The sequence below is a fragment of the Sebastes umbrosus genome, chromosome 14, assembly GCF_015220745.1.
Source record: "Sebastes umbrosus isolate fSebUmb1 chromosome 14, fSebUmb1.pri, whole genome shotgun sequence".
Classification (NCBI taxonomy): domain Eukaryota; kingdom Metazoa; phylum Chordata; class Actinopteri; order Perciformes; family Sebastidae; genus Sebastes; species Sebastes umbrosus.
In genome coordinates, this window is record NC_051282.1 from 17,075,859 (window position 1) to 17,102,382 (window position 26,524).

General features: G+C 40.0%; 3 protein-coding genes across 5 annotated transcripts in view; 1 reads left to right on the top strand and 2 right to left on the bottom strand.

Annotated features, from left to right (window-relative positions):
• The window catches only part of slc1a9 (solute carrier family 1 member 9), a 34,104-nt gene extending 31,809 nt beyond the window's left edge, over positions 1-2,295 (bottom strand). The window contains exon 1 of the mRNA XM_037791938.1: positions 2,239-2,295. The gene's annotated coding sequence lies outside the window, so the exon portion shown is untranslated. The remainder of the gene's footprint in view (positions 1-2,238) is intronic.
• LOC119501522 lies at positions 1,799-13,768 on the top strand. 2 transcript variants are annotated; one of them, XM_037791942.1, is made up of 2 exons: positions 1,799-1,921; positions 11,653-13,768. In XM_037791942.1, exon 2 carries the CDS (start codon positions 11,672-11,674, stop codon positions 13,034-13,036), a length of 1,365 nt encoding a protein of 454 aa, XP_037647870.1. In that variant the 5' UTR covers positions 1,799-1,921; positions 11,653-11,671; the 3' UTR covers positions 13,037-13,768. The 2 variants fall into 2 exon arrangements, with proteins under 2 accessions (XP_037647870.1, XP_037647869.1); XM_037791941.1 differs by lacking the exon at positions 1,799-1,921 and adding an exon at positions 3,379-3,885.
• Positions 13,769-15,196: 1,428 nt separating this feature from the next.
• The window catches only part of ppfia3 (PTPRF interacting protein alpha 3), a 33,673-nt gene continuing 22,345 nt past the window's right edge, over positions 15,197-26,524 (bottom strand). For both annotated transcript variants that reach the window (XM_037791937.1, XM_037791936.1), the window contains exons 23-31: positions 25,242-25,307; positions 24,775-24,801; positions 24,446-24,621; positions 22,532-22,629; positions 21,172-21,347; positions 19,950-20,018; positions 19,699-19,864; positions 18,538-18,599; positions 15,197-18,246 (exon numbers count right to left, since the gene is read on the bottom strand). In XM_037791937.1, the coding sequence (XP_037647865.1) occupies positions 18,547-18,599; positions 19,699-19,864; positions 19,950-20,018; positions 21,172-21,347; positions 22,532-22,629; positions 24,446-24,621; positions 24,775-24,801; positions 25,242-25,307 (831 nt within the window). In that variant the 3' untranslated portion in view covers positions 15,197-18,246; positions 18,538-18,546. The remainder of the gene's footprint in view (positions 18,247-18,537; positions 18,600-19,698; positions 19,865-19,949; positions 20,019-21,171; positions 21,348-22,531; positions 22,630-24,445; positions 24,622-24,774; positions 24,802-25,241; positions 25,308-26,524) is intronic.

A 26,524-nucleotide genomic window follows, 5' to 3' on the forward strand; every position in this document is an offset into this window, starting at 1 on the left:
AGCCTTCTGTGTTTTTCCTCTTGCCTCTACTCGTTGGCTTGCTTTCCTCACTTCCGTTTCTCCTCTCATACACTGATTCGTTTAAGCTGAATAGCCAATCAGAGAGATTTCTCTCACCAACGGGCTCCGCTGCCGATTTGACGAGCTGAATCGGCCAAAAAAACTCAGGCAGACGAGAGCCAACAGTGTGGGAAACACTGCAAAAAACTAGGCCGACAGACGCTCACCGACGACCCTAAACTGTCCGACGGCCGCCCGTTGGCTTGGTGTGTCAAGGCCTTAAGACGTCACATGAAAATTGGACACTAATGTTTGAAGGTAAATGCTTTATAAACAGCCGGCAGTACGTATCCTATAAAATGAATGGAGAATAGTTGCTTATGAATTCATAGAAGACCTAGAAGTGTGTCAGGCCTGTAGTTTAAAATAAGAGGGTATTCTGGGATGCAGTATTTAAAAATAACAGCTGGTTGGTGTAACGGGGGGTCGGGGCTGGTATTCAGGGGGCCCCATGCTAACCGTTGCCTATATGCCCTCAAATCAGTAAGTCCACCCCTGTTCAAATGTATGCATGGAATGGAGGATACGTAGAAGCCTTTAGGGACATTTTTGTAATGAAATCATATAATATGTATGAAACAATAAATAATACATGTTTGTAATTATTGCAGATGAATAGGCAGCTACCGTAGTTTGTTTGTAACTTTTTACACGTATAAATCTACCGGGTCGGGATCCCATGCGCTTGCGTATGCGCGCTCGCGTATGCGCGCTCGCATGTGGCTGGAGTCTCTGCTCCGCTGCCTGCTTGTCTTCACTCACACACCGCGCGCGTTCTCGCTGTCTCGCTCCACCTCTCGCGTGCATGCGCGCTCATTCCACACTGCAGAAGAGTTAGTTTAGCTCTGAGAATATCTAGTGAATGTACAGTGGACATTTGTGCAGAAATAACTGCTGCAGCTCCTCCAGACCAACAGAGGTTTCCCGTGTCTTGTGAAGTGACGGGGCTCCGCAGCGAGACAAGTTATCGTCTCCGACAGGGAGCCGGTGTCTCCCTGCGGGCGCAGTCGGGAGACGATAACGTTTCTCTTCCTGCTTCAGCCCCGGCACCAACCCGCTTTTCCTGCTTCAGCCCCGGAGGCTGAAGCAGGAAAAGCCAACACTAGGATCAGCAGTGATTCATGGAGAGACCTTCGTCTGGTCAGCTAACATTACTGCCAGGCAGCTGAAATATAGAGTGATATTGTGGTTTTAGCTGACGTGTGTCGCCTCACTGTTTTAAACGATGCTCGTTCATGTCTATGTAGAGCGAGCACAAGCGCGAGCCCAACGCTGACTTTCATTGACTTAACGGCCACAGGTGTTGCTGTTAACAAGCATTTCTGAAAGTTACAAATAGTCCCTTTAATAAATCCCACTTCTCAGCATTTTGTATTTACTTATTGTCACTGTGGTTATTATTTGCACCATGGATTTTGGCCTGTTTACATGTTGAAACATGTTTCGGTTTCTGTTTGTGTGCCATCTGTATTTTTACTTTCGTAAACCACGGTTTGTATTTTGGATATAATGGCCATGAAGTATGAAAGTACTAATTACAGCCAATGAGGTCATCAAGATCCAAATTATCCTGTCAGAGACACTCTACTCACCTGCCAAAAGAGCTGGCACACATATATCCCCCCCCACCAAAAAAAAAAAAGACCTGGTGCAAGCAAACAGGAAGCAATCTGAAAGCAGACTCTGGTTTGGCATTAAAACATGAAGTTCACATCCTCAGGTCTGATTGAGCCAGAGGGGATTATGTTGCACCCATGCACACTTGCAGGCAAATTGCGCCATCCAGCTTCACTACAGTTTGTTTGTAATAATTTGCGCTGTTACCAACCCATAATGAACTGGTGCCAACACAACACTGCTGGTAATTCATCAAATTGTTTTCTTCTTGTGAACTGTGGGGCGGAGATGAAAAAAAAAAAAAAAAGTGGGGGGAGGAAGAAGGTAAATCTAATTCTCAGTCACGCACATGTCTGACTTTACAACTGGCACAATGTTTGTTTGAATGCATCACGCATGAAATGGGACTTTGTGGTGCTAATTTTGTTCACTTAAACGCCGGATTCGTGTTATATTAGAGTTAAATTAAATGCATGTGTTTAGGAAACGAGTTTTAGACACATCTGTTCTTACAGATGTTACTCGTTGTAATGCTGTAGGTCTCTTTTTTAATATACTAACCTCCTGAGGAAAAAAACGTGTCTTTGCGCTTCCCAGGAGAAACCGGAGTCAATTCAGCAGCAGAGAAGAAGAAGGAGAAGTTGCGCCGGAAGTGTCTTGTTTGTGTTTTCAAAATAAAACCCACTAAGGCTACTTCTTTTTTTTTTTTTCACTATTATGTTTATTGGGTTTTCTTATTTTCACAAACACAATAAGAATACAAAAAACAACAACAAACACTGGTACAGCTCAGATCAAAAAAAAAAATATATATAGGAGGTCATAGGACAGTGGTTCTCAAACTGTGGTACGCGTACCACTGGTGGTACGTGAGCTCTTCGTACTGGTACGCGGAGGAATCTCTGAAATATTTTTTAAAAATTATTAAGAAATAGGGCTGACCCATAAATCATATTTTTCATGTTCTTCAGTCTTTATAAACTTCACTTAGTATTTTCACGTCAGGAATATGAGTTGTTTCCAGTGAGATATTAAGGAGTTTATATGGTGACTTTGCCGTTGTAAACATTGCTGTTGCTGCTCTAGAAACAACATTTAGCCTAGTTATATTTTAAATACAGTAAATGTATATGTATAGCTAATATTTGTTTATTCATCACAAGTCATATCGTCATGGCAATACTGAACAGTGTTATCGCACGTGGCAGATGTTCCTCATCTGGTGCAGGCCTAGTGTGAGAGGCTGCCCCTTGCATAGTATGAGAGTTGTCTGGAAGAGTATAAGTGCCAGTTCTAGTGCTCCCCCTTTGACAAAAATCAACAATAAGTCATATTCTTATTAGGAATAAATTTGCCTCTTGCGTGAACTGTAGGCCTCCGCTACTGTATTTTAACATCGGTCATAATGGTGGTACCTGGAGAGACAAATATTATCTGAGGTGGTAATTGGGGAAAAAAGTTTGAGAACCATTGGACTATTTCCTATGACAAAAATATGATTTATGGGTCAGCCCTATTTCTTAATATATTTCTTTAAATATTTCAGATATTCCTCCGCGTACCACTACAAAGAGCTCAAGTACCACCAGTGGTACGCGTACCACAGTTTGAGAGCCACTGATCTATACTAACGCTACTTCAACGTTCCTCCGCAATACGAATACCCAGAAGCGGGTTTTATTTTGAAAGTCAAAACCAGAAGTTGTCATTCTGACTCATGCTAGCTTCACTGTCAATCCGACTTTACGCGTTTCAGGCGGAGTTCAGGTTCTTAAAACATTTGTGCCAACTTCTTCACCTCTCCACTTCTTCAGTTCACATATTTGAAGTGAGATATCTGCCTTGGAGGAGTAACAACTCATGGAATATCTAAATTTGGTGGCACTTTTACATTTTGGACACTTTTCCTGGGTTTATGAACTAGTCTTTCCTCAGTGTGAGGAAGAAGCGCACAGCCAGAGATCTGGAGAGAAGTTTTTTTCTGGTTTCTAACTTTGACTTTTTCCCCTCCTTGGAGATCTCATGCGATGTCACGGACTATTAAGAGAAGAAAGAGGTGTTCGTGATTAGTTTTGTGGTGTCTCTACTCTACGAAGGTGTTTGTTGAGTTTATGTTTTTTTAAAACCAGTTGAGCAACAAGGCGACAGGACTCTATAATCAATGTGGTGTCAGCTGGAAGGACGCGGGGTCCGGATCTCACCTACACGGTATGGCTTTATTATTCACATGTAGGCCTGCAATAAACATGCTTTTACTAGTATACAGGGTGCAGGGATTAATATATGCATGTGTTGGTTTATTGATGCATTCAACCAGTTACATAAGAAACCCTTAATTCATTTAATTATAGATATTATTTGGCTTAGAATGTCTTATTATTTATTTATCAGCTCACTTATGCATGCAAACAATAACTTCCATACTGTTATTGAATTAAATGTTATGTTTCACTTATTTCATGCATTTAAAAAAATAAATAAATGTATTTTCAATTGTTTCTTTGCACCAGATTGAAGCATTAATTGTGAACACCACCATGTAATAGGCTTTTACTATTATACAGTGTGCAGGAATTAATATATACATGCATTCAACCAGTTAGATAGTTACATAATGTGAGTAAGAACCCCCTAATTCATCTATTTGGCTATAAATGTCATTATTATTTAGTTATCAGCTCACTTATTTACTTATACATCCATGCATGCACACATAGCTGCCATACCTGTTATTGCATGTGTTGATTTATTGATGCAGTACATAATGTGAATAAGAAACCCCTAATTAATTTAATTATAGCTTAGAATGTAATTATTATTTATTTGTCACCTCACTTATTTACTTATTTACATCCATTCATGCAAACATAACTGCTGTTATTGTCTTACTTATTTCATGCATTTAAAAAAAACAAAAAACAATTTTCCATGAATGTCATTATTTATTTATTTATTTATTAGCTCACTTATTTACTTACTTACACCCATGCATACAAACATAACTGCTGTTATTGAAATGTTATGTCTCACTTATTTAATGCATTTAAAAAAAAAAAAAAAACAATTTTCCATGAATGTCATTATTTATTTATCAGCTCATTTATTTACTTATATATCCATGCATTGCAAACATAACTGCCATACTGTTATTTGATGAAATGTTATGTTTCACTTATTTCATGCAAACTATTTTCAGTTGTTTCTTTGCACCAGATTGAAGCATTCATTGTGAACACACCATGTATCAATCAGTCCTTTACTTTTTATTTTCTTTGGCTAGTCCTGCACAGTTGTAGCTTACTTCGCATTTTTGTTTTCGTTGGCAGTCAGTCAGTCAGGTGAGGTGAGAGCATTACTGAGCCTGGCTCCAAACCCGCAGGTAGATCACACAGGTTGTGATATAAAACGAAACCTGCTGCAGATGTCTTCATTAAAACAATGTCTAAAGATCAGGCTTCTTTTAGGAGCAAGGTCAAATGAAATAATCAGTAAGAATATTCTTTAATTACAGCTTTTACATCTTCTATAGAAATACATTTCACTTACAAAATGTTTCATCACATTGCACTGTATGATGTCTGGTAAGCTTTTAAAAGAGGAACATATTTGTTTTGCTATTTTATTGCACTATACATGCATGTACAGTACCTCATCTGCAGTGGTGGAAGAAGTACTCTGATCTTAAAGTAAAAGTACTACAACAGTGTAGAAATACTCTGTTAGTAAAAGTGTTTTTTTACTTTATCAAAAAATTATTGGTATCAAAATATACTCAAAGTACCAAAAGCAAAAATTCTCCTTATGCAGAATGTAGTTATATTGATGCATTAATGTAAGAGCTGGTAAAGGTGGAGCTGATTGTAATGACTTTATATGCTGATGTGTAGTTTAAGTTATAATAATACATCATCATTTATTAGATGATTTATATTTTGTATTTTTAATTTGAATCAGCAATGAAACTTAAGCTTTACAATAAATGTAGGGCAGTAAAACTTACAATATTTGCCTCCGAAATGTAGCGGAGTAGAAGTATTGAGTACAAGTACCGAAAAACTGTACTTAAGTACAGTACATGAGTAAATGTACTAAGTTACTTTCCACCACTGAATCATATATATTATATTATAGCATTATAATTATCGATGCATTAATGTGTCCATCACTTTAATGTTGCAGCTGGTAGGTATGTTTTATCTTAATCAATAATATGAAATCATCATGTATTTGTTGGTTATCTGAATCTGCAATGTAACATAAGTTATTAAATAATGTAGTGGAGTAAAAAAAAAACAGTATTTCCCTTTTGAAATGTAGTGTAAAGTAGCAGAAATACTCAGGTACAAGTACCTCAAGATTGTAGTACAGTACATGAGTGAATATACTTAGTTACAGCTCATAACAAGTTTGTATTGTCATGTTGTGTGATGTGTGAAAGAGAAAGAACATGTGATTTGCCAGAGATGTGACTGATAGAGGTGTTTCATATGGAGCTCATGTACAGAGAGGAGGAGGCTGAGCGTGGTATGAAACAATCACAGAGCTGGAATTAATGGGCTGTTTGCACAGTGGGACAGCAAGGCATCGCAAATGAGCACATGTGAAGCCAAGGCTTTTACTCTTGAGTCTATACCCTCACAGAGAGACCGGCAAAGAGGGAGGACAAACATTTACCTGCATGTGGTTTTTTTTCCACGTCACATGGTTTTCGCAGCCACTCCTGTTGTCACTGTTTGTGGCGGTCACCCTCGGATGCATTTCAGACAGCTTAGTCAGCCCAAACTTGTCATAAAATCTGCTGAAAGATGTGATGTGAGCCGCAAACTGTCCTCCAGACATCTTCCACCCCCGTCGACTTCAAAGTAGGCAGGATTAGGTTAGGACGGGGGCCTGGTCCTAACACTAACACAGAGTGCATTAACTCTCTGTCAGATGGACGTGTCTGACATTAGCCACGCATGTGGGGGGGCATTGCTTTGTTAAAAGGCTAATAGCACAGTAGCCGCTGCCAGGTGTGGGGCTGCTTCATGGCATCTGTTTCCTGGGGTGGCTCTCACAGCCAGAAGCCCTCTGTACCATAATTCCCACTGATTCCTCCTTCACTCAGGCTGTCTCATGTGGATTAAACCCCTGCGGTTCACACCGGCAGCACTCAAAACACCAGTCAGACCAATTTACCACAGAGACACTTTCCTTTATTGTTTTTTTTCTGTATGTTTGTATTTGTCATGTTTTAGAGCAAAGCGTCTGTAGTAGGTTTGCAACTAACGATTATTTTCATTGTCGATTAATCTGTCGATCATTTTTTATCGATCAATTAGTTGTTTGGTCTATAAAATGTCAGAAAATGGTGAAACATGTCCATCAGTGTTTCCCAAAACCCAAAATGACGTCTTCAAATGTCCTGTTTTGTCCACACCTCAAAGATATTCAGTTTACTCTCATGGAGGAGTAAAGAAACCAGAAAATATTCACATTTAAGAAGCTGGAATCAGAGAATTTTGACTTTTTTTTTCTTAAAAAATGACTCAAACCAATTAATCAATTATCAAAATAGTTGGCGATTAACTTAATAGTTGACAACTAATCGATTAATCGTTGCAGCTCTAGTCTGTAGTAGCTGCACGTCAACAAGGTCGTTGGATTCATGTGTTTTAGTAGTTTAAATTCATAATGATAATAATAGTTTTTAGAGCTGCAACAATTCAAGTCTTCTAATCAACAACAGAAAAACAGAAAAGTAATCGGCAACTATTCTGATAACCGATTAATCGTTTTGGTAATTTTTAAAGCAAAAAAAGATTCTCTGGTTTAAGCTTCTAAAATGTTAGAATCTGCTGCTTTCCATTGTTTTCCATTGTATATCGGTGTCACGATATACAAGTATTGACAATAACTGTGATAGTTGAAAAATGTAATATTGATATTATGTTAATAACACACCTGTGATAATATTGTGTAAATAATCCAGCACCTCTTAAATAATTTCTGTTTCTTTCCATTCTTGCTTTTGTCAGTTCATGTGGCGTATACCTTTTCACTCTCCATTAGTGTAATTGTTCTTTTTGTGCTCTTTTGTACAGTTCTGGTTACAGACTCTCTCTCCACCTCGCTACACTCGTAATTTGAGTGTAACTCATTTGCCAAAAGAGACAAAACGTGCAATAAACAAAGTTAAAGATGAATTGATAATACCGTTATCGTGAATTCTTTTCACCATAATAATCATATGTAGCCCTATTTTACATTATCGTAAGTGTAATTTATTTGGGTTTTGACTGTTGGTCTAACAAAATAACAAATTAGAAATAAGAAAACATCCTTGGACCCACAGTTTTGTGATGTTTTATAATTAATCCATGAATCAAGAAAAAGAATCAGTAGATTAATCAATTAAAAGAAAATGAAAATAATTGTTAGTTGCAGCCTTAATAACATTTATAAAACACCCTTTAATTTACACAAAAATGTAGCACAAGGTGCTTTACAATAAGGAGAAACAGTGGTTAAATATAAACAAGTACAATCAGTAATATAGTCAAATAAATAGTGGTTCAGAGGGAGGGAAACACTGTGAAAGCAAACTGAAATGGATCTCAAGCTGTCACTTAAAAATGTTCTCCGAGCTCGTCTCCCTGATATCCTGTTGGGAATGTTTCAGTATTGCACAGTTTCTTCTGACGGACACCGAGTGAACATAAAGGCACATAAAACAAGAAGAAAAAGGCCGCTTCTCAGCCTGTTTAATTAACATACAGCCTCACAATCGATGCTAAATAATTCCGGGTGCCGCTGTGGCTCGTGAAGGCCTCACAGTTCATGTCATAGTTTAGTCTGTTAGTCTGTTTATTCATGGAGTTTTGCTGGGTGACGTGGTTGCTCTCTGTCTGTTGGTTTAGGCCCGTGTCCTGTGGTTGCAGGGTATTCTTCCTCTGCTCTCTTGGAGGAAGTTCAGGCTACGGAGATTAGGATTAACACAAGTGTGCAATGTTTTTCACTAAGTGAGGTTTTTGATTTAGAGAGACTGGGATTTGTGTGTGTGTTGGTCTGGGGTTTTTGGGATTCAGAGTGCTTGGGTCGGGTCCAGAGGGCGGGAGAACATCATGGTCCTCGTCTAGCCTTGCAGGGAGCGCAAATGATGCGTGTCATTGTAGCAAATGGAGCATGGTGATGAAGTGCTGCTGCTGTTTTACAAAGAAAGCACTTAGAGAGTGAGCTTGCCTGCCTTCTGTGTGGGGCCTCCGAGAAAGCCCTTAAGAATAGCAGACGCTCTCACATAGTACAAATCCTACACATTCTTCCTGGATATCCACCACCTCCTCTCACAAATGATCTTCTAGTAGAGACTTTGCTGCAACACACTCTGAGCTTTAATTGCCGTTGGCTTGCCTCTCCATGTTTGAGGGGTGTGTTAACAGCCCCGGTTCACCGTTTAACTCCCTTTCATCCGCCAAAACACCTGGGTTTTGTTTGGCAGGCCCGGTGCGTCGTTCGTGTAACAGTAGCCAGAGCAAACAGGAAGCTCAACGCACTTTGATGGTATTTATCGTCAGCATGACAAGCACGCACTTTGAGCGCCCCAGGTGACTACATGTGTGATGCGGCAAGTCAAACCTTGTTGCTCCTCGGCGGCTGCACTGTGTCCAGGGTGCGGCCCTGCTGAGTACGTATCCTGTCACTGAGAGGGGTTTACTGTCGTCACTCACTGATGGTCACTCACTGATTCATCCATTCAGTTCACCCTCGAGCAAACAAACAGTCGTGACACTCCTTCCTTCACACTTGTTGTATGTTGTGTGTTTTTTCCCCCTCCTCGTTGCCTGAGGAAAGCCGCGAAGGAGTCTCGCCAGTACAGCTGCATCTCTCACATTCTGATCATTCCACCTATTTTAACTCTTTCCAAGTGACCTCCTCCCTGCTTTCAAACACCTCCTCTGAATGCCATCCCACTGTACGCGCCACATGGACGGCTGACTGGAATATTCCTCCAGTTAGTCACAGGTGAACCTTCCTTTGAAACACAAGTGAATCACCATGTTTCATCCAGATGATGTCAGACGTGACAAACTACCTGAAATCTCCTGCGCGTGTTTACATATTGGCTCACGCGAGGGAGTGCTTTATTCCCAGTTTTGTTGTAATGACTTTTCAATGTGTCACCACGTATTTGTTTGTGTAACTGTAACTTTTTTTGTGTTAAAATAATTCAGTTAAATGTATGTTAAATGTCTCATTTGCTGTCATTTAATTTCAACACAGTTCCACAGCGGTTAGTGAAATAGTCACGGAATTTAATGTATTTGATTATTTATCTATTTTTTTTTCGTGATGGTCAGCGCGACTTTCAACAATGTATTTTTCATGCTTTTTCCTACGAATGTCCAGCAACACGTGTCAATTTCCATTTCAGTTGTTTCAAAATAAAACTACTTAGCTAGGTTTAGGAAAAGATCGTTTGGGTTAAAATAACTCCGGGGGTGCTGTAACTTAAGTACGGAAGTTACGCGACAAATAAATCAACGTTGACCTTTGGCTTCACACAGGATACGAACAGCAGTCTCCTGGGTGTAAGTCCTGTGTTTTTTTGACCTTACCATCCACCCCGACCTCCCTGCACGGCGTTCGCCGCTCTTTATACTCCTGTACATGGATTACATACGAATTTGTTTGGTGCTATTCATCATGACATTTTTTTTTAATTTATGTCTATGTACACAAATCAATACATTCAATTTGTGAATATTTCACGAACTGCTATGCGACTGGGTTGTTAATTTAATTCATTTAAGTTAATTAAATACACTAGGGCTGCAACCAATGATTAATTTCATTATTGATTAATCTACTCATTATTTTCTTGATAAATATATTAGTGTTTTGGTCGATAGAACATCAGATCACAGTGAAAAATGCCCACGGTGGCGTCTTCAAATGTTCGACCAGCAGTCCAAAACACAAAGATGTTCTATTTATTATAATATAAAACAAGAAAAAGCAGCAAATGCTCAAATTTGAGACGCTGGAAATATTGAATGTTTGGCATTTCTGCTTGAAAATGGTCTTAAATGATCAAAATAGTTAATAGATATTCATTTTCTGTCCATCGACTAATCGTTGCAGTTTTAAAATGAATTTTTAATAACATTTTAGTAACATGTGCAACAGTTTTTCACAGTTTTTGAGACTATAAATATCACCTACTGCTGCTGCATGCCTCCAGCCCTAAGACGATGTATTACAAAGATTCTGCAGTATTTGTTTCATATTTTTGCCACACAAAATCAACTCTTTCTCAAAGTTTCAATACAGCAGGTTATGACAGGCAGGGTGTTTACAATAGTTATGATTGCATGTGACTATAAATAATGGTCCGATCCAAGGCATGATGTATTGTATCGTGTTCAGGCATCATCTTGTCAAAGGAAAACAAACTCCCCCACAGCCCAGGTGAGATTCGGGAGAATTCCTGAGGTTTACCACAACGGTACTGGGATATTTGCTTCTAATGTGTTCGTGTGAGGTAAACCATGTCTTTTAAAAAGATTCCTGGATCTTAGAAAAACTACAACAACAGAACAAAAAAAAAGGAAAAAGTGGTTCCTTTAAAAGCTGAAAGGGGAGGCTTGTTTTCTCTTCTGAACCCATTTCCTTTGGCTGTAAAGTTTCGTACATACTAGGTTGTCAGTATTTCAAGGTCAGCCCTTCAGGATCTACAGTGTTCATAGCCGAACATCATCTTCCCACATGAAGAAGCAGAGGGTGACCTTGCGGTACTTTGTCCTATTTTTCCACGAGTTCTGCCAAGATTTTAGAGCCATACCTCAGTGGTAAAAGCAGCGGGGTCATAAAGCTGCGGGCCGCCAGTAAAACCTCTCATTTTACATCTTAATTGAGGTACTTAGGTTAACTGTAGAAGCCACAATTTGCATTGTATAAACTAACATTGTCTCCCTCTTCCTCTCTCTGATTCATCAGCTGATACGTCTTGGGAGTGATGCACTGGCTTCCCCTGGTTGCCATGGTGATTGCCTCGGCCCTGCCCTTCCCTCACAACCCCGTGTCCAGGATTGCCGCCGCGACGACAGAGCCTGGCTTTGACAACCGCAGAGACCCGGCCGCTCGCCTCGCTGCTCTCCCCCTGGACTACAACTCCCATGGAAATGCCTCACAAACGGACTACAACATGGCTGCTGCTCTCAGCCAACACACCAACACACAAAACCTCCAGAACCGAAGGGATTATGTGAAATCCTCTGCAGATAAAGAGACGTCCACGTTCAAAGTGGAGACTCAAGGAACCTACCAATCACACAGCAACTCAGGCAGCGATGACAGAAGCAGTGACAGCGTGGATGTTCCCACAGAAGGAGGAACACTCAGGACCGAGGAGATTTCCCAGGATAATTCTCTACCAAAGGACTACAAAGCTGACAGCAGCAGCAGGCGAGACTACGCCAGTTTTGCGGACTTTTCCAAGAAGGACAACCTTCAGGACTATACAGAAAGACTTACGACAGCGGAAACCCAGAATGCCGTCAGTCCTGCTGCTGATCTAACGGGTCAACCAGATCCAACTGTTCCCTCGGAGAAGCTGAGAGATGCACCTACACCGAGGGCTGGAAGAGGTCCGACCGAGGAGGAAGGGCCGGGTCTGGGGACCGGGCTGGGCATTATCTTAGAAGGAGATGATATGTTTCTGGACGCGCATCCGCGAGTCCTGTTCTCTCCCTCCCCGTCGCCTCCAGAGCACCCGCCTCTCCTGCTCATGTTGGAGAGCGGCCTGCTGGAGGAGGACCGGGATGGAGAGGAGCAGGAGGACATGGACGGACACATCGAGGGTCACGGGGACCGGGCGATCGACAGGAGCACGACTCTGAGTTGGGCAGACTCTACCGAGGTCGGCCGCCCTGTTAAAAGGGATAAACGCTCACACTTGATCGACAGACGGCGAGGGGAGCTCTCGGTGTGCGATTCGAACAGCGTTTGGGTGATTGACAAGAAGACCGCCATTGACTACCACGGTCAGACGGTCACCATCTTGCAGGAGATCCAGACCCAGAAAGGACCACTCAAACAGTACTTCTTTGAGACTCGTTGTGGCAAGCCGGAGCAGCCCAGCAACGCCGGCAGGTCGGGGGCCGGCGCGGCGCCGAGGGAAGGCTGCTTGGGCGTGGATAAGAAACAGTGGGTGAGCGAGTGCAAAGCCAAGCAGTCGTACGTCCGAGCGCTCACCAAAGACGCTAGCGACAGAATCAGTTGGAAGTGGATCCGCATCGACTCGTCCTGCGTGTGCGTGCTGCTGTACAGAACCAATCAGAAGGGGGGGAGGGAGGTCTTGACGAGGAACGGGAGAGGCTGAGAGAGGAGGGGGGGGGGAGTAGAAAGTGACACAGAGCAGAGCAGCTGGGACATCCTTCTGTGTGCACCCCCCCCCTCTCTCCTTCGTCCCCCCCTCCACCACGACTTCAAATGACTTTTGAAAAAAACAAGAAGACCTCAACACTAGATCTTAGGGAACATTTTCATATATAGAGATTTTACTTTAAAAAGTACTGTTTTTTTATGATTTATCTTTCATAATCTAAGTTATTTTTGATTAGTATGTAAGCATGTGTATGTCCTTGATATTAATATATTCCTTTATATATATGTGACACCAGTATACCTTTATGTATGAAGCTATGTATATCTGTGTGTATTTATAGAAGAAGTCTTCATGGAGTGGTAGGTCTCTCCAGTGTCTGATGATAATTCCAGCCTCTGGGCCGCTCGGGTTGTGAGAGGAAGGAGCGCCACCTACTGAGGCTCCATTTTACTGCTCCACACTGTTCCCATATGGATTACCATAAATGTGACAGTGTTTTTTTAGTATTTGATACAGAAACTACAGCGTGGGCTCACTGCAGCAAGGTCTCACTCGGGGCTGATGATTTACGTTTTGTGGCAGGAAACATCTCCTTGTGTGGAACTTGTTCAATGTGGTTCATGAATGTAAATCACATGACACCAAAACAAGATCATTTTACCATCTGCTGGTTTGTTCAGTTTGCCTGCCAAAATGTGGTAATAAAGGATCTTTGTACTCAGCAAATTATGTTTCACACAACTTAACTGATGTAAATATGCGGAGTTGAATTCTCAAATCAGTCTGGGATTTATTTTGGAAAAGAAAAGTTATCATAAGTAGTACATTTCAGGTATTTTACTGTTCAGCTTCATAAAACACAGTTAATAATAGAAGAAATATTCAGATCTGTTACTTGTGTAAAAGTAGCAATAACATAATTTAAAAATAACCCTGCATATTTTGTGTGCATAATCCTAATTTGCAAAGTAATGAGCCAGAAATGTCCACTTCAGTAGCACTTGCATTCACCAAACTTTCGAGTTTCATTCCTCTCTATTTTCTGAAGGTTTTTTACTGAGGGATTTGTTAATATATCAAAGCCTGATTTATATAATATTTTGTTTCTAAAAACATGGCAAAAAATAGATTTTTTTATGGCTGTTGACAGTATTTTAGTGATATAAAAATATAAAAACAGTAGGGCTGTCAATCGATTGAAATATTTAATCGTGATTAATCCCATGATTGACTATAGTTAATCACCAATCGCAAATTAATCACACTTTTTTTATCTGTTCAAAATGAGAAATTTGTCAAGTATTTAATACTCTTATCAACATGGGAGTGGACAAATATGCTGCTTTATGTAAATGTATGTATATACTGTATGTATTAAACTGAAATCAATTAACAACACAAAACAATGACAAATATTGTCCAGGAACCCTCACAGGTACTGCATTTAGCGTAAAAAAAAATATGTTCAAATCATCACATGTCAAACAACAGCTGTCAGTGTGTCGACTTGACTATGACTTGCCCCAAACTGCATGTGATTATCATAAAGTGGGCATGTCAGTAAAGGGGAGACTCGTGGGTACCCATAGAACCCATTTTCATTCACATATCTTGAGGTCAGAGGTCAAGGGACAACTTTGAAAATGGCCATGCCAGTTTTTCCATGCCAAAATTTAGCATATGTTTGGAGCGTTATTTAGCCTCCTTCGCAACAAGCTAGTATGACACGGTTGGTTGATTCTTTAGGTTTTCTAGTTTCATATGATGCCAGTATCTTCTCTCTAGCTTTAAAACTGAGCCCACTACAACCTAAAAATCAAAGTTGCGTTAAAGAAATCAGTGGAGTTTAAACAAATTAAATTTGACAGCCCTAAAAAAAGAGATATTCAAAAGATATCTGTGAAGATTTCTGTTTCTGGAAATGTATGCAAATTAGCTAATATTTAATAAGATAATGCCTTCTTTGCATATTTAAACAGAAAATTAAAAAAAATCTATTTTAACCCTATTCACCTGTAGTGTCTCCCCCTACATTGTAATTAAGAGCAGTACTTGAGTAAAGGTACTTAGTTACACTCACCTCTGCACACAGACGACTACCTGCAGGAGGGAAAGAATAAAACAAATCAACGGGGAAAAGAAAAATGGAGAAAGTTTGCGATGATCAGCAAATCCACCTGGATCGCTTTATTTTCTTTTTTTCTTTTACATCACCATCATCATCATCATTATTGTTTATTTTCCAGATGATATTTTCAATTTGTATTACTATCACTTTAATCATGGAAATCTGTTAAATCATTGCACAATTTGTTCTCAAAATGTACACATACAGTAGCGTATTTGAATGACCATTTTCAATGTTTCATATTTACTTTTAAAACTAGTTCAAATGAAGTCGAGAAGGAACGGAACATGTACATACATTTATCCAATACATACCTAAAGAAAATAAATAGATATCGTAAAAAATAAAAAATACAACTGAAAAAAATACACACATTTTACAAATTGATCCCCAGGCTCCCAACCCCTGTAGGTTTATCATACAGATATATATTTTTTTTAAAGACACCTCATATCTTCACCACCAAAAAAATGTTTTTAGGTCATTGTCGTTTGTTTGACATGCATCGTAAACACAGAGGCTAAAGGTTTAGTTTCCTGGGCTTCCTCGGGCTCGCCCTCTCTCGCTGCCTCTCTCTGATCTCACCCTCCTCCTCCTCCTCAGAGAGCTCTTGGTTTCTGTTATGGCTTGTGTGTGCAGTAAAATGACCGGCTTCTGTCCATCCTCTCACTTTTATTCTCTCTTCCCTGTGAGTCGCTGTTTTGTCTCTCTGCTCCCTCTCTCCCATCATCAGGATTACCCAACACCCTGAGCTGATGATTACCAGTCATGACGCTCACGACAACATCGTGGTGTTAAAGTCTGACCTCAACGTCTCATGCCTTACTAAATATAGAACATAACACTTTGGTACCACTTTCTTATAAGACATACTCTACTATCCCCTACATGTTCAACTTATTTCATGTTAATCATCTTTCAATTTGTATTAAACTTATTTATAGGCCAGTTATGAGACACTATATTATTAAAAATAACTTTTGGGTTGCAAGGTTGAGAAAAATTGTCTTTTAAACTAGCTCTTTAATCCATTTATTATCAACTTATTGACATTTTAAACTCCAAACGGCTAGATTTTTGTTCAGGAAGATCCCTAAAACTGCATTTTGGACCACAGACACACATATCTCATTATTAAGTCAGAAAACTTGTGACTTTTTACATGAAGTTCCTCATACTTTGCTACCAAAGTCTGCAGTTATAAAAGTTGTTATGATGTTGATAATTGGATAATAAGAACCCTTTTCAAGAAGGTAATGGACACATATTTGACACCATCTAAATGGATATTTCACAACTTGGCAACCCAAAACTTGTCTTTATTAACAGCTTTTTTACTGATCTATTTATACATTATTTAGTCAATGGGTGGTCAATTGTTTTAGTATTGCACTTGGGAGACAAGTTGGGAACCTCACAGATAAAAAAAAAAGAAATTGGTAAAGATCGAAGCATCAGAGGGCGAGATATCCTGACTTTTTAGTCCCCAGTATACATCAGACCGGCAATACGTTTTGGGGGAAAACAATCCCGTTTCCCTCATAAACGGCAACACAGTAAACAGAAGAATGTCTCCAAACTTCTACTTTAAACAAACCGCTGATGGTAATAGCGCTATGCCGAAGAGTTGCTGTGTAGTTGGTTGCACCAACAATAAATCCCAAAACTCATCTTTGATTTGTTCCCCTGCCGTGTCCTAAAAAAGATCATCGCCGAGGCTGCACTCCCTTTTCGGGGGACAGAAACTCGCTGTCACAGGAGAGAAAATGATGAAAAGCTGTTGTGTAGCGGGTTAACCGAGGCTTTCAGAACTGAGATTTGACGCACAAAACACACGTTAAATTGCACTGAAGTCTATGGGCTCTTGGGTTTTCTTCCCCCAAAAGGGGGGACGGCCTTGACTTTTTGCGAAGTACCCATATGTGCCTGCGTGATGTATGAGTCAAGCTTCAAAAACGCTGGATCCTACATTTCCCGTAATGCAACTCAGTAGAGTCTTTCTGGAAAGCTTGTGCAGCACCACAGAAGACATTATACAACTGTTTTTACAGGCTGAGTAATTCTCCTGATGTAAAATATGAGAAAATCTGCGGCGTGCCCCTTTAAAAGTTATAAACTCAGCCTTTACAGAAAGTGGTACCAACACTTTATGGATTTCCTGCCATCGCCATCATGAACACAATGCCCGTGGCCTCGCTCCACCCAGTCCCATCCACCTCTGAGCCTTTGATCTCTATAATGGGGTCCCTTCAAAAGAGATTATTACTCAGCCTATCGGCTTTCAAGGTGCCAATAGACAAAGCATGAGGAGGGACCCTCTGATGTGGTCGGTCTGAACTCGGACGTGTTTTACTACACCACCACGACCAATTGGGGACACCTGGACCCCCCTGACTGGACCATAGAAGCCAACAATAGAGCCACAATGGCTGACACTAGACACCGTGAGCAGGAAGGAGAACACCGGTGTTGTTTAACCGGTTTATGTCCAGTCCCCCAATCAGTTTACAATTTTACCATCCTTCCAGTCATTCCTCTTGTTTTTCAAACTTTACGGTGAGGTTAACTTCTGCCCTGGCTCTCATTAAAAACACCTGTTGTTGAGCAGAAGTTATAAGGCGACACGTTTAGTTGTTTTCAAACTGTAAGAGAATAAATGGCAGCAAGTAGTGGTTTCCTCTGAAGGTAGGAAAATGAGCCCTGATATTGCCAACTCTGCTGACTGTGTGCAGACTCCGACAGGAATGAAGAGAGGGGGGAAACAAACCGAAGCAACACCGGTGTTGTCCTTCATTAACCCCACAGCACAGTCACACCGAGAGAGAGGAAGAGCAAAGACAGAAGGACAGGAAGAGAGAGACAGAGAGAGAAAACAGCTGATCCCATTCAACCTTCCCAGTCTGGGCGGAAAATACATTCATACATTCTTCATGTCATTTTCCCCTTTATTCCTTTGCTTCTGTTATTGCAGAATGGTCAGACCGATAGATTTATTTTGAAGATAAATGGTTATATTCATTGCTTCTTTCTCCGTGGATGAGCGAGAGGGTCCTCTAGTCCCAATCCAGTCAGCGCCCTGAGGAGACAAACAGCATTATTCCCACGTCACTGCGTCCGTGGCCTTAATTCAACTCTGCCTAAATCCCCAACAAACCAAACCCACCACTTGAAAGACCTTAAGGGGACTACTAAAATCCCAGGCTCAAACCAATCCACCTCAACAAACGAATACATAAAACAACAAGGCTCAAAGAAATGTGCTCGGCACATGTGAAAAGGCATTTCGGAAGAGTTTTGTCTCACCACACAGATAAATCCCCACACGGATGAAACACTACGAGACAGTTTAATTAACGTGTGTTCTCACCTCAGCCCCTCAACAGGAGTACGTCCTCACTGAGGCAGATTCACCCCGGGCACCAGAGCTGGCTGTGTTGGAGAGCGGGAAACAGACACAGATGGGGTCATTATCTTAACTGCGATGTCTTAAACAGCACTGACCTTCCACAGGCATTCCCATTAAGAAGTGGAATGAGGGATAATAGTCTTCCTCTGTCCTTTGAAGCATTTGTTCCTTGTTATTGCCAGTTCCTTTGCTACAGGAAAGAGAAAATTCCTCCGCCAAACTAATGGCACAGTAGCATGAAACCAACCAAACTGCTCTGTGCATGTGACGCTGGTTGTGGTTTTGCAGCAGCTTATATAACATGGCTGAAAACAAATGTTTCTGTTCAAGGCTATTATTAGTATTAGGACCAGGCATAAGGAGGAAAAATGAGGAGGAAGATATTTTTTATTTAGCATTTTGAGAATAAAGTCAAAATGTCGAGAGTAGTAGAAAATTCAGTATGTGAGCTGACGCTAGTAGTTTGATTTATTCTCAACATTTCCACTTTATTTTCATCATTAATTCTCAACATTAATTCTCAACATTTATTCTCAACATTTTGACTTTATTCTCCAAATAAATTCTCAACTTTTTCGACTTTATTCTCAAATTTTAGGACTTTATTCTCAACATTTCAACTTTATTTTCAACATTTCCACTTTATTCTCAACATTTTGACTTTATTCGGATTTCTCAACATTTTGACTTTATTCTTTAAATCTTTTTTTGACTTTTTTTTCCAACTTTTTTACTTTGTTCTCAACATTTTGATTTTATTCTTAATTTTATTCTCAAAATGGTATTTCAACTTTATTCTCAACTTTTCAACTTTATTCTCGAAATGCAAAATAAAAAATAAAACTCCCGCCTCATTATTTTTGCCTTATGCCTAGCCCTAATCCTCATCAGTACATTTCAAATCAAGACATTTATTTTCTGCAGAGCACCTGATCAGCCCTGTAACCTCTCTACAACAGACGTTCTGCCCTGATTCCTGTCATGCTCTTCTTGTGAGTAATGCCATATAGAGTAACAGGTCATCACACATCGTCTAAATTGAGACGCGCCTCGAGGCTTCAGAGGAGCCAAACAAATGTGAATATGAGAGCGAAGGTGTCAGAGGTCACGGGTCGTACTCACCATCACTCTGAACCTTTCTCAGGGTAACGGAGGGCGTGGAGATGGCTGAGGCACGGAAGTTAGCAGGCAGGGTCTCGGCGGAGTCGGAGGTCACGCCCCGGAGGTCTTTCTCCCTAAACATCTTCCTCCAGGAGGGCGAGCGGGTGAACGTCTTCGCTCCATCCTGCTATATAAACAGAAAGATGGCCGCTCAGGCAATCCATCACAATACAGTCAAAACTGTATCTTCCAGCCTGACTTAGCATGCTTACCTCATCAGGTCGTCTCTCGGTTCCCATGGAGATGAGGGAGTTGTACTCTTGCTCCAGGAGCTGTCTGGCCTGCAGGAGAAAGGTGATGTAGAGCTTTGAGATTCAGTTGGACTCTGCAGATGACCCATTTTTAGGATGGGTGTGCTGTTTGAATATCATGCCTGCTTTAAACCAGCACAGTTGGAACTCTAAAGGGTCAGATGAGGCTTGTTACTGTTAAGTATACATTCAGGCATTTTAAGCCTTTACTATACAGTAGATAGGAAATGATGGAGAGAGATGCAACAAAGTCCCCGGCCTGATGTTTATCATACTGTATACGTAAGATCAAAAGAAAATTTGACTTATGTATTCTTTAAGACAAAAAACTCCACTTATTATCTTCCAAGTAAGGGTTAAATCAGCAGCACCTGGACTTGGTTTAGATTCTTGAAGACTTTCCATTTCTCATCCAAGAAGCTTCTTCTTCATCTTAAATATCATTAAAGCCCTTGCCTGACAAAAGCCAATCTTTCTCACCGAAGCAAATAAAGGCTCCAATTATGACTGAAAATTGTATAAAAAATGAAAAGCTATTTAAGTTGTTAAAGTAACAGTGATATTGCTTAGTGGTAAGTTAAAGTCGTCCTCCTCTTGCATGTTTGATCCCTCTACAGAGTGATGCATGGGCAGAGTTTAACAATAGAAGTATGTTTTGAAGGGGGGAACGTTTCCATGTCTTTACCCTAAAATATCAGTCAACACATGGACGTATGAGCACGATTTTATGACATCACAACTAGTTTGGAAGCCAATCATGATCCAATATGCAACTTAGACTTAAACAAGTGTGTTGAGGTAACTTGAAGCCTCCAGGTCACATTTTCAGTGAACTACAGGAGACATCTTGTGTTCAGCAGTCAAACCTTTGAAAAGAGAAATAGCTCCATATTATAGATTTGAAGTAAATGTATTGTAATATTAAAATGTGGTCAAACTAAAGTTGGCGCCTCAATAACTTAATGGTTCGGGTGCAAAACACATAACCACAACATCAGTGATTTGATTCTGGCACCGCTCTGCAGGTTTCCTGTCCACTCTCAAATATATTAAAAAAGAAAATGCCAAAACACACTAATCCAAAAAACATGCTTGGAGGTGGTCTTTATGCCCAAAACCCTTAAAAACTCCTCTTCTCTCCCTACTGTGGCACTAATTCCTCCTCATACAGGGAGTCCAGTACCTGTGTGTTCTGATTGGGGACCTGCAGCAGCAGGGCCAGGTCAGTGTAGTCGAAGGTGTCGTCTAAAGCCAGCAGAGCCCCGTGGACGCCACTCTCACGCAGGTTGTCGCCGTACTCCTTCAGACCGATAGCCTGCACCCAGCACATCACACGCTCATTGGACCACACCATCACATCTGGGAGGAGAGAGGGAGGAGGTGAAGGGAGGAAGAGGAGGCATCCATCTGCAAACAGCAAGCTGTCTACTTCGCTCGCTGTTTTTAGAAGAGAGGTCAGGTTTCTTAATAATATTCTGCTCACTTCCTGAACGTCAAGCTGGATGAAACATGCAAGCTTAATGGTCTTCTGAGAGGGTTAAGTTAGCTGATGAGTGAACAAGAGAAATGGTGACATTTTGCCGCTTTACTGATTCATTCTCTAACAGGTCAAGCTTTATCATCAGACAAATCACACATTTCCTCACTTGGGAAATTCTTCTGTGAGGAAATCAGCCAAGATGAACTGGCTGTAAATGTACAACATGTGTTTCCCAAGGCGCAGCGGTGGGAGAGCGAGAGATTTGGGTTTGTTTAATGACTGAGCCTGTTGACATTCTTGTAATCGTTATCCAGCCAAATTGCACTAGAAAGCTGCGGTTATTAATCTCTTCTAAGAATGAGGAGGGATGAGGGGGAGGAGGGGGGCAATAACCAAAGGGTGGTCCTAACATCTTCCAGAAACATGCACGACCACGGAAACCAAAGGAAATGTTGGTTTTGTTTTGCATTATTAAGTTTTTGGGATTTAAATTTTGGTTTTCCTTTAAGTCCATATGTTAAAGCTGATGTAAGAAAATGTTTTTTTTATGGTTTATTGAGTTTGGGAAACAATTTGTTTTCTCTTTTTATGTCTACATACTTTTAAAGACGTAGTAAAGCAAATGGCACTGCATTAAAGGCAGGGTCGGTGATCTTGAGAAATTAGCGAGAGTACACTAGATTTAAAAAAATGATCCAACCGGAAATTCCAGCCCAGTGTTGCCAATTGTTTTCCTATGAAAGTAGCTAGCAGCACTATCTCCAAACGTCACTAAATCTAGTGAGAATGTCGCCAAGTCGTAATATCCTAACCATATCGTGTGGTCCCGACAGTGTTCTCTATCAACGTTAATGATTTAGCTCTTCAAATTAAATCCTGATAGAATGATAGGTTGATAATAGTGGTAATTGTGTAAATGATTAACCCGGATATAGGTGCAAAGGTTTATATAGTAATCACTGAGGTATGCTTTGAAAGAGAGAATAGCATGAATACAGGAATTAGTTGGGTTGACCAGGTCAGAGAAACATCTATTACTATAATAGTGAGATAATGAGCTCACCTTTGTTGTGGTGGACGCTCTCCTCTCTCCTCCTCTCCAGCTCCTTGCGATCGTAGTTCAGACGCTTCAGGCACATGATGCCGTAATGCAAACTGACCCTGGGAGAGGTCAAAGGGTCGGAGCAGGTTAACTGAGGGCGTGTTTTTACTCTCATCTGTACTCAGAAATTATTAACACAATCCAACACAGCCTGTGACCCCCTGAACTCTTAACTTAAAAAGAGAGCCTGGGGGGACACACCTGAGCAGTGAGAGTGTCACAACAATAGCACCTTCATATTTCCCTCGCCACACACCACACGCACAGAGTCAACAGAAAAGTGAGTGAAAACACGACAAGTGACAAAAGCTCTCACACTCTGACCTGGAAAAAGTCATTCATGCTTTCATCTTAGGAAAACTGTTACAGTATAAAGAACACACCAGAAATAAAACATTTTAGAATAGGCAAAAATAACAAATTTATATTCCATGCAAAAAACTGCATGGTTTTTGCCCCAAAACTTTATGTAATTATCATAAAGTGGGAATGTCTGTAAAGGGGAGACTCGTGGGTACCCATAGAACCCATTTTCATTCACATATCTTGAGGTCAGAGGTCAAGGGACCCCTGTGAAAATCACCATGCCAGTTTTTCCTTGCCAAACTTTAGCGTAAGTTTGGAGCGTTATTTAGCCTCCTTCTCGACAAGCTAGTATGACATGGTTGGTACCAATGGATTCTTTAGGTTTTCTAGTTTCATATAATGCCAGTGACTTCACTTTAGCTTTAACTGAGCCCGCTACAACCTCTAAAGGATCAAATAGCGGCCAAACTCGACGGCTAATTAATAGGTTAATTATTTTGGAGAATCGACAACATAATATCACGATACTCATGTGTATTGACATTTTTTTATACCTCTACTTTAAAGCATGTCTAGGTCTGGCCCCAAGCTACATAACAAAAATGTTAACCCCATAGGAGCCAGCTCGCAGCCTCACATCCTTTTGCTTTTATGTGATATTTTATCGTTTTTTTTTTATTTTTTTACATTGTTTTAACTGTTTTTTTCTTTTTATTTGTATTTATTTAATTGATATGTTTTTTTATCTACTGTACTGTTTAATCTGCGTTTACCTTAGTTGGGTCATGCCTTCATTTGGCCTCACTGTTTGGCTTTCTGTTGTTATATTAATTTGTATCCTGCAAACACGTTCTCATCCCAACTCGTCACATACTGACGCTTTGTCAGACCCCTTAGTGTCACTTTTCGGTCGCAGTAAACACGTGCTTAATGTTGTGAATTCAAACAAAAACACTTGCTTAGGATTAGGCTACAAAACCACTTAGTTATGTTTAGGAAAAAACATCATGGTTGTGCTTAAAACTACTACGTTTGTAAAGTGAAAATGTGACTTGACACTGTGAACACGGGGCAAGAACGAACAGCTGATTGTAAAGTGAAACGTAACGCACGGGACACGAACAGCGTTCTCCTGGATGAACGCCCTGTGTTTGTTGGACCCATCCACCTCCCATCCCGCCCTGTGTGTCTCTTTCGCTCTTTAAACTACGTCACCACAACACTTTCTCTGAGCGTTTCATATTGACGCGGATGGGTTTACATTGCAGTTAATGGAAAGCTCTGTGCATCTCATACTGACGCCAAAGGGTGCCTTGTGTGGCGGTATCAAACGCTCACGGCCGTGACAAAGCGTCGGTATTTGACACCCTGGGAATGAGAACGAGCTGATCCTGCTTGCTATGCTTTGTCTGTCAAAGCACTTTGTAAACTCATTTTTTTAAAGGTGCTGTATAAATAAAGTTAATATTATTGTTATTATTATTACTATTAATGATAATAATAATAATAATACTAATAATAAGAAGAAAGCATGAATTATGGCTGTAAAAAAAGAGGCGAGAGCTCTACCTGTGGAAGCTGTCCACCATTTTGAGCTGTCCTCTCAGCTCCTTCTTGGTTAGGTGGTCCAGCATGCGGGCGTCCACCAGGGACTCCATGAAGTAGCTGCGGTACTGTGGCAGGCCTAGGCTGGGCAGCCAGTCGTTGCCCACCCACTCATGATTCATATCGCCATAGGCCAGTATCTGGAGGGGACAACCACAGCCGATCAGCGCTGATTCACGCTCGGCTTCGTATCTGATGCTAGTACAGGTCAGCAGCTCATGACTCACTGCGGTTAGTCTCACTAGAGATAAAATCACTATTGTGTTAATTCTGACTTCTCAGTTGATCCTTACCTGATCCCAGCTGAACTCTTTGAGCTCCTGCAGCGCCGAGACAAGAGACAGAGAGAGACAGAGCCAGAGAGAGTGATGTGGAGGTGGAGAGGGAAAGGGGAGCAGGGGTCAGGAGCAGGGTGGACGGATGGAGAGATGATGGAGGAGAAGCAGAGGAGGAGGAGGGAGCAGCAGCAGCAGCAGCAGGAAAAGAGGACAAAAGGAAGGAATAGTGTGTTAGTGAACGGGTAATTAGTTGGAAGCAGTTCACACTGAAACAGCAACCAGAGGGAGAGAAGAAGATGCTCAACACTATGTCCTGGGCCCACAGAGAAAGAGATCATAAAGAGGTAGAAATTCAAAAAGAGAAATAGAGAGAGGCAGTGAGAGGAAGAGGAGGGAGGGGAGAGACTTGTCAACATGATTCAGATGCTTAAAATAATTCAAATATAATAATAAAAGACAGATGGGACAGCAGGGGCACTAACCGGAGGCTTGGTGGCTGCGTTCAGTGTCTCCATCTCCGCATGGGTCATCCACACGTTACTGGTCGACTGTGAACAAGAGAAAAGTGGGTAACACTTTATAATAGCCATCATTTATAAATGGTAAATTGATAGTTAAGTTAGACGATAATTACATTCTGATTACATTAGGAAAGTATTTATAAACAGTTTATTGTTGTACACATAATAACATTTTATATACTATATTAAGTATTTCTTAGTGTTTACCAAATGATTTGTAAACTTTTAAGAAATTGTTTGTAAAACATCTATAAACATTACATAGATATTTGGACCAGAAACCAATTATTAACCACTGACAAAGTATTAACTATCTATATAAATAATGTTTATAGATGCTTTACAAAGTATTTATTAACCATTTAACAAGGTATTACATATGGAGGATCACAATAAGGAAATAGTAATAAAGCATTTAATTGATTAATAACTAATTGTACGATAAAATATACATTAATACATTTTTTTTTTTAAATTGACATTTTAATGGATTTAATTAACGTGTCACTGGAAAAGCTAAATTGAGAAACTAAATGACTCAGCTAATACATTTAGTAAAACAGCGGGGAAATGAAAATGCAAATGGGAAAAGAAGTTGCCTTTTTAAATGCCTGATTAAAACCTGTATTCTTAATTCAATTTGTGAATGCAGCTATTTATTTCTCATTTTAAACTGCATTTTCAAATGCCATTATTTATTTATGAATTAATTAATGTATATTTAAATAATGTACTTATTGACTATTTTATGGTGTTTTTGTAAATCCCTTCATAGTTTCAACTATTTATTGATGGATTCATATTAATTTGTAAATTCGTTTTACAATTGTTCTTTTTATTCACCATTAAAATGTCAGTAATTAATTACTTTGTAATTTAGTCCATTTATTCATATATTAATACATACACTTGTAAACAAATTATTAATGCCTATTTTTATTGTACAATTAGTTATTAATCAATTAAATTCTTTATTACTATTTCCATGATTCTTGTGGTCCTCCATAATTATAATCGTCAGTTGCAACTTTATAATAGCATCTAAATAATGTTGATAGATGGTTTACAAACCAATTATTAACCATTAACAAAGTGTTACAAATATCTATCTATGTAATGTTTCTAGATGTTTTACAATCGATTTATTTAAGGTCTACAAATTATTTCATAATAATTACAAAATAATTATATATTTAGTATATAAAATGTTATGTGTGCAACAATAAACTGATAAAGTATAGCAT

Coding starts and splice junctions, on each gene's coding strand:
- LOC119501522 (XM_037791942.1), top strand. CDS start 11,672: ATGCACTGGCTTCCCCTGGTTGCCATGGTGATTGCCTCGGCCCTGCCC.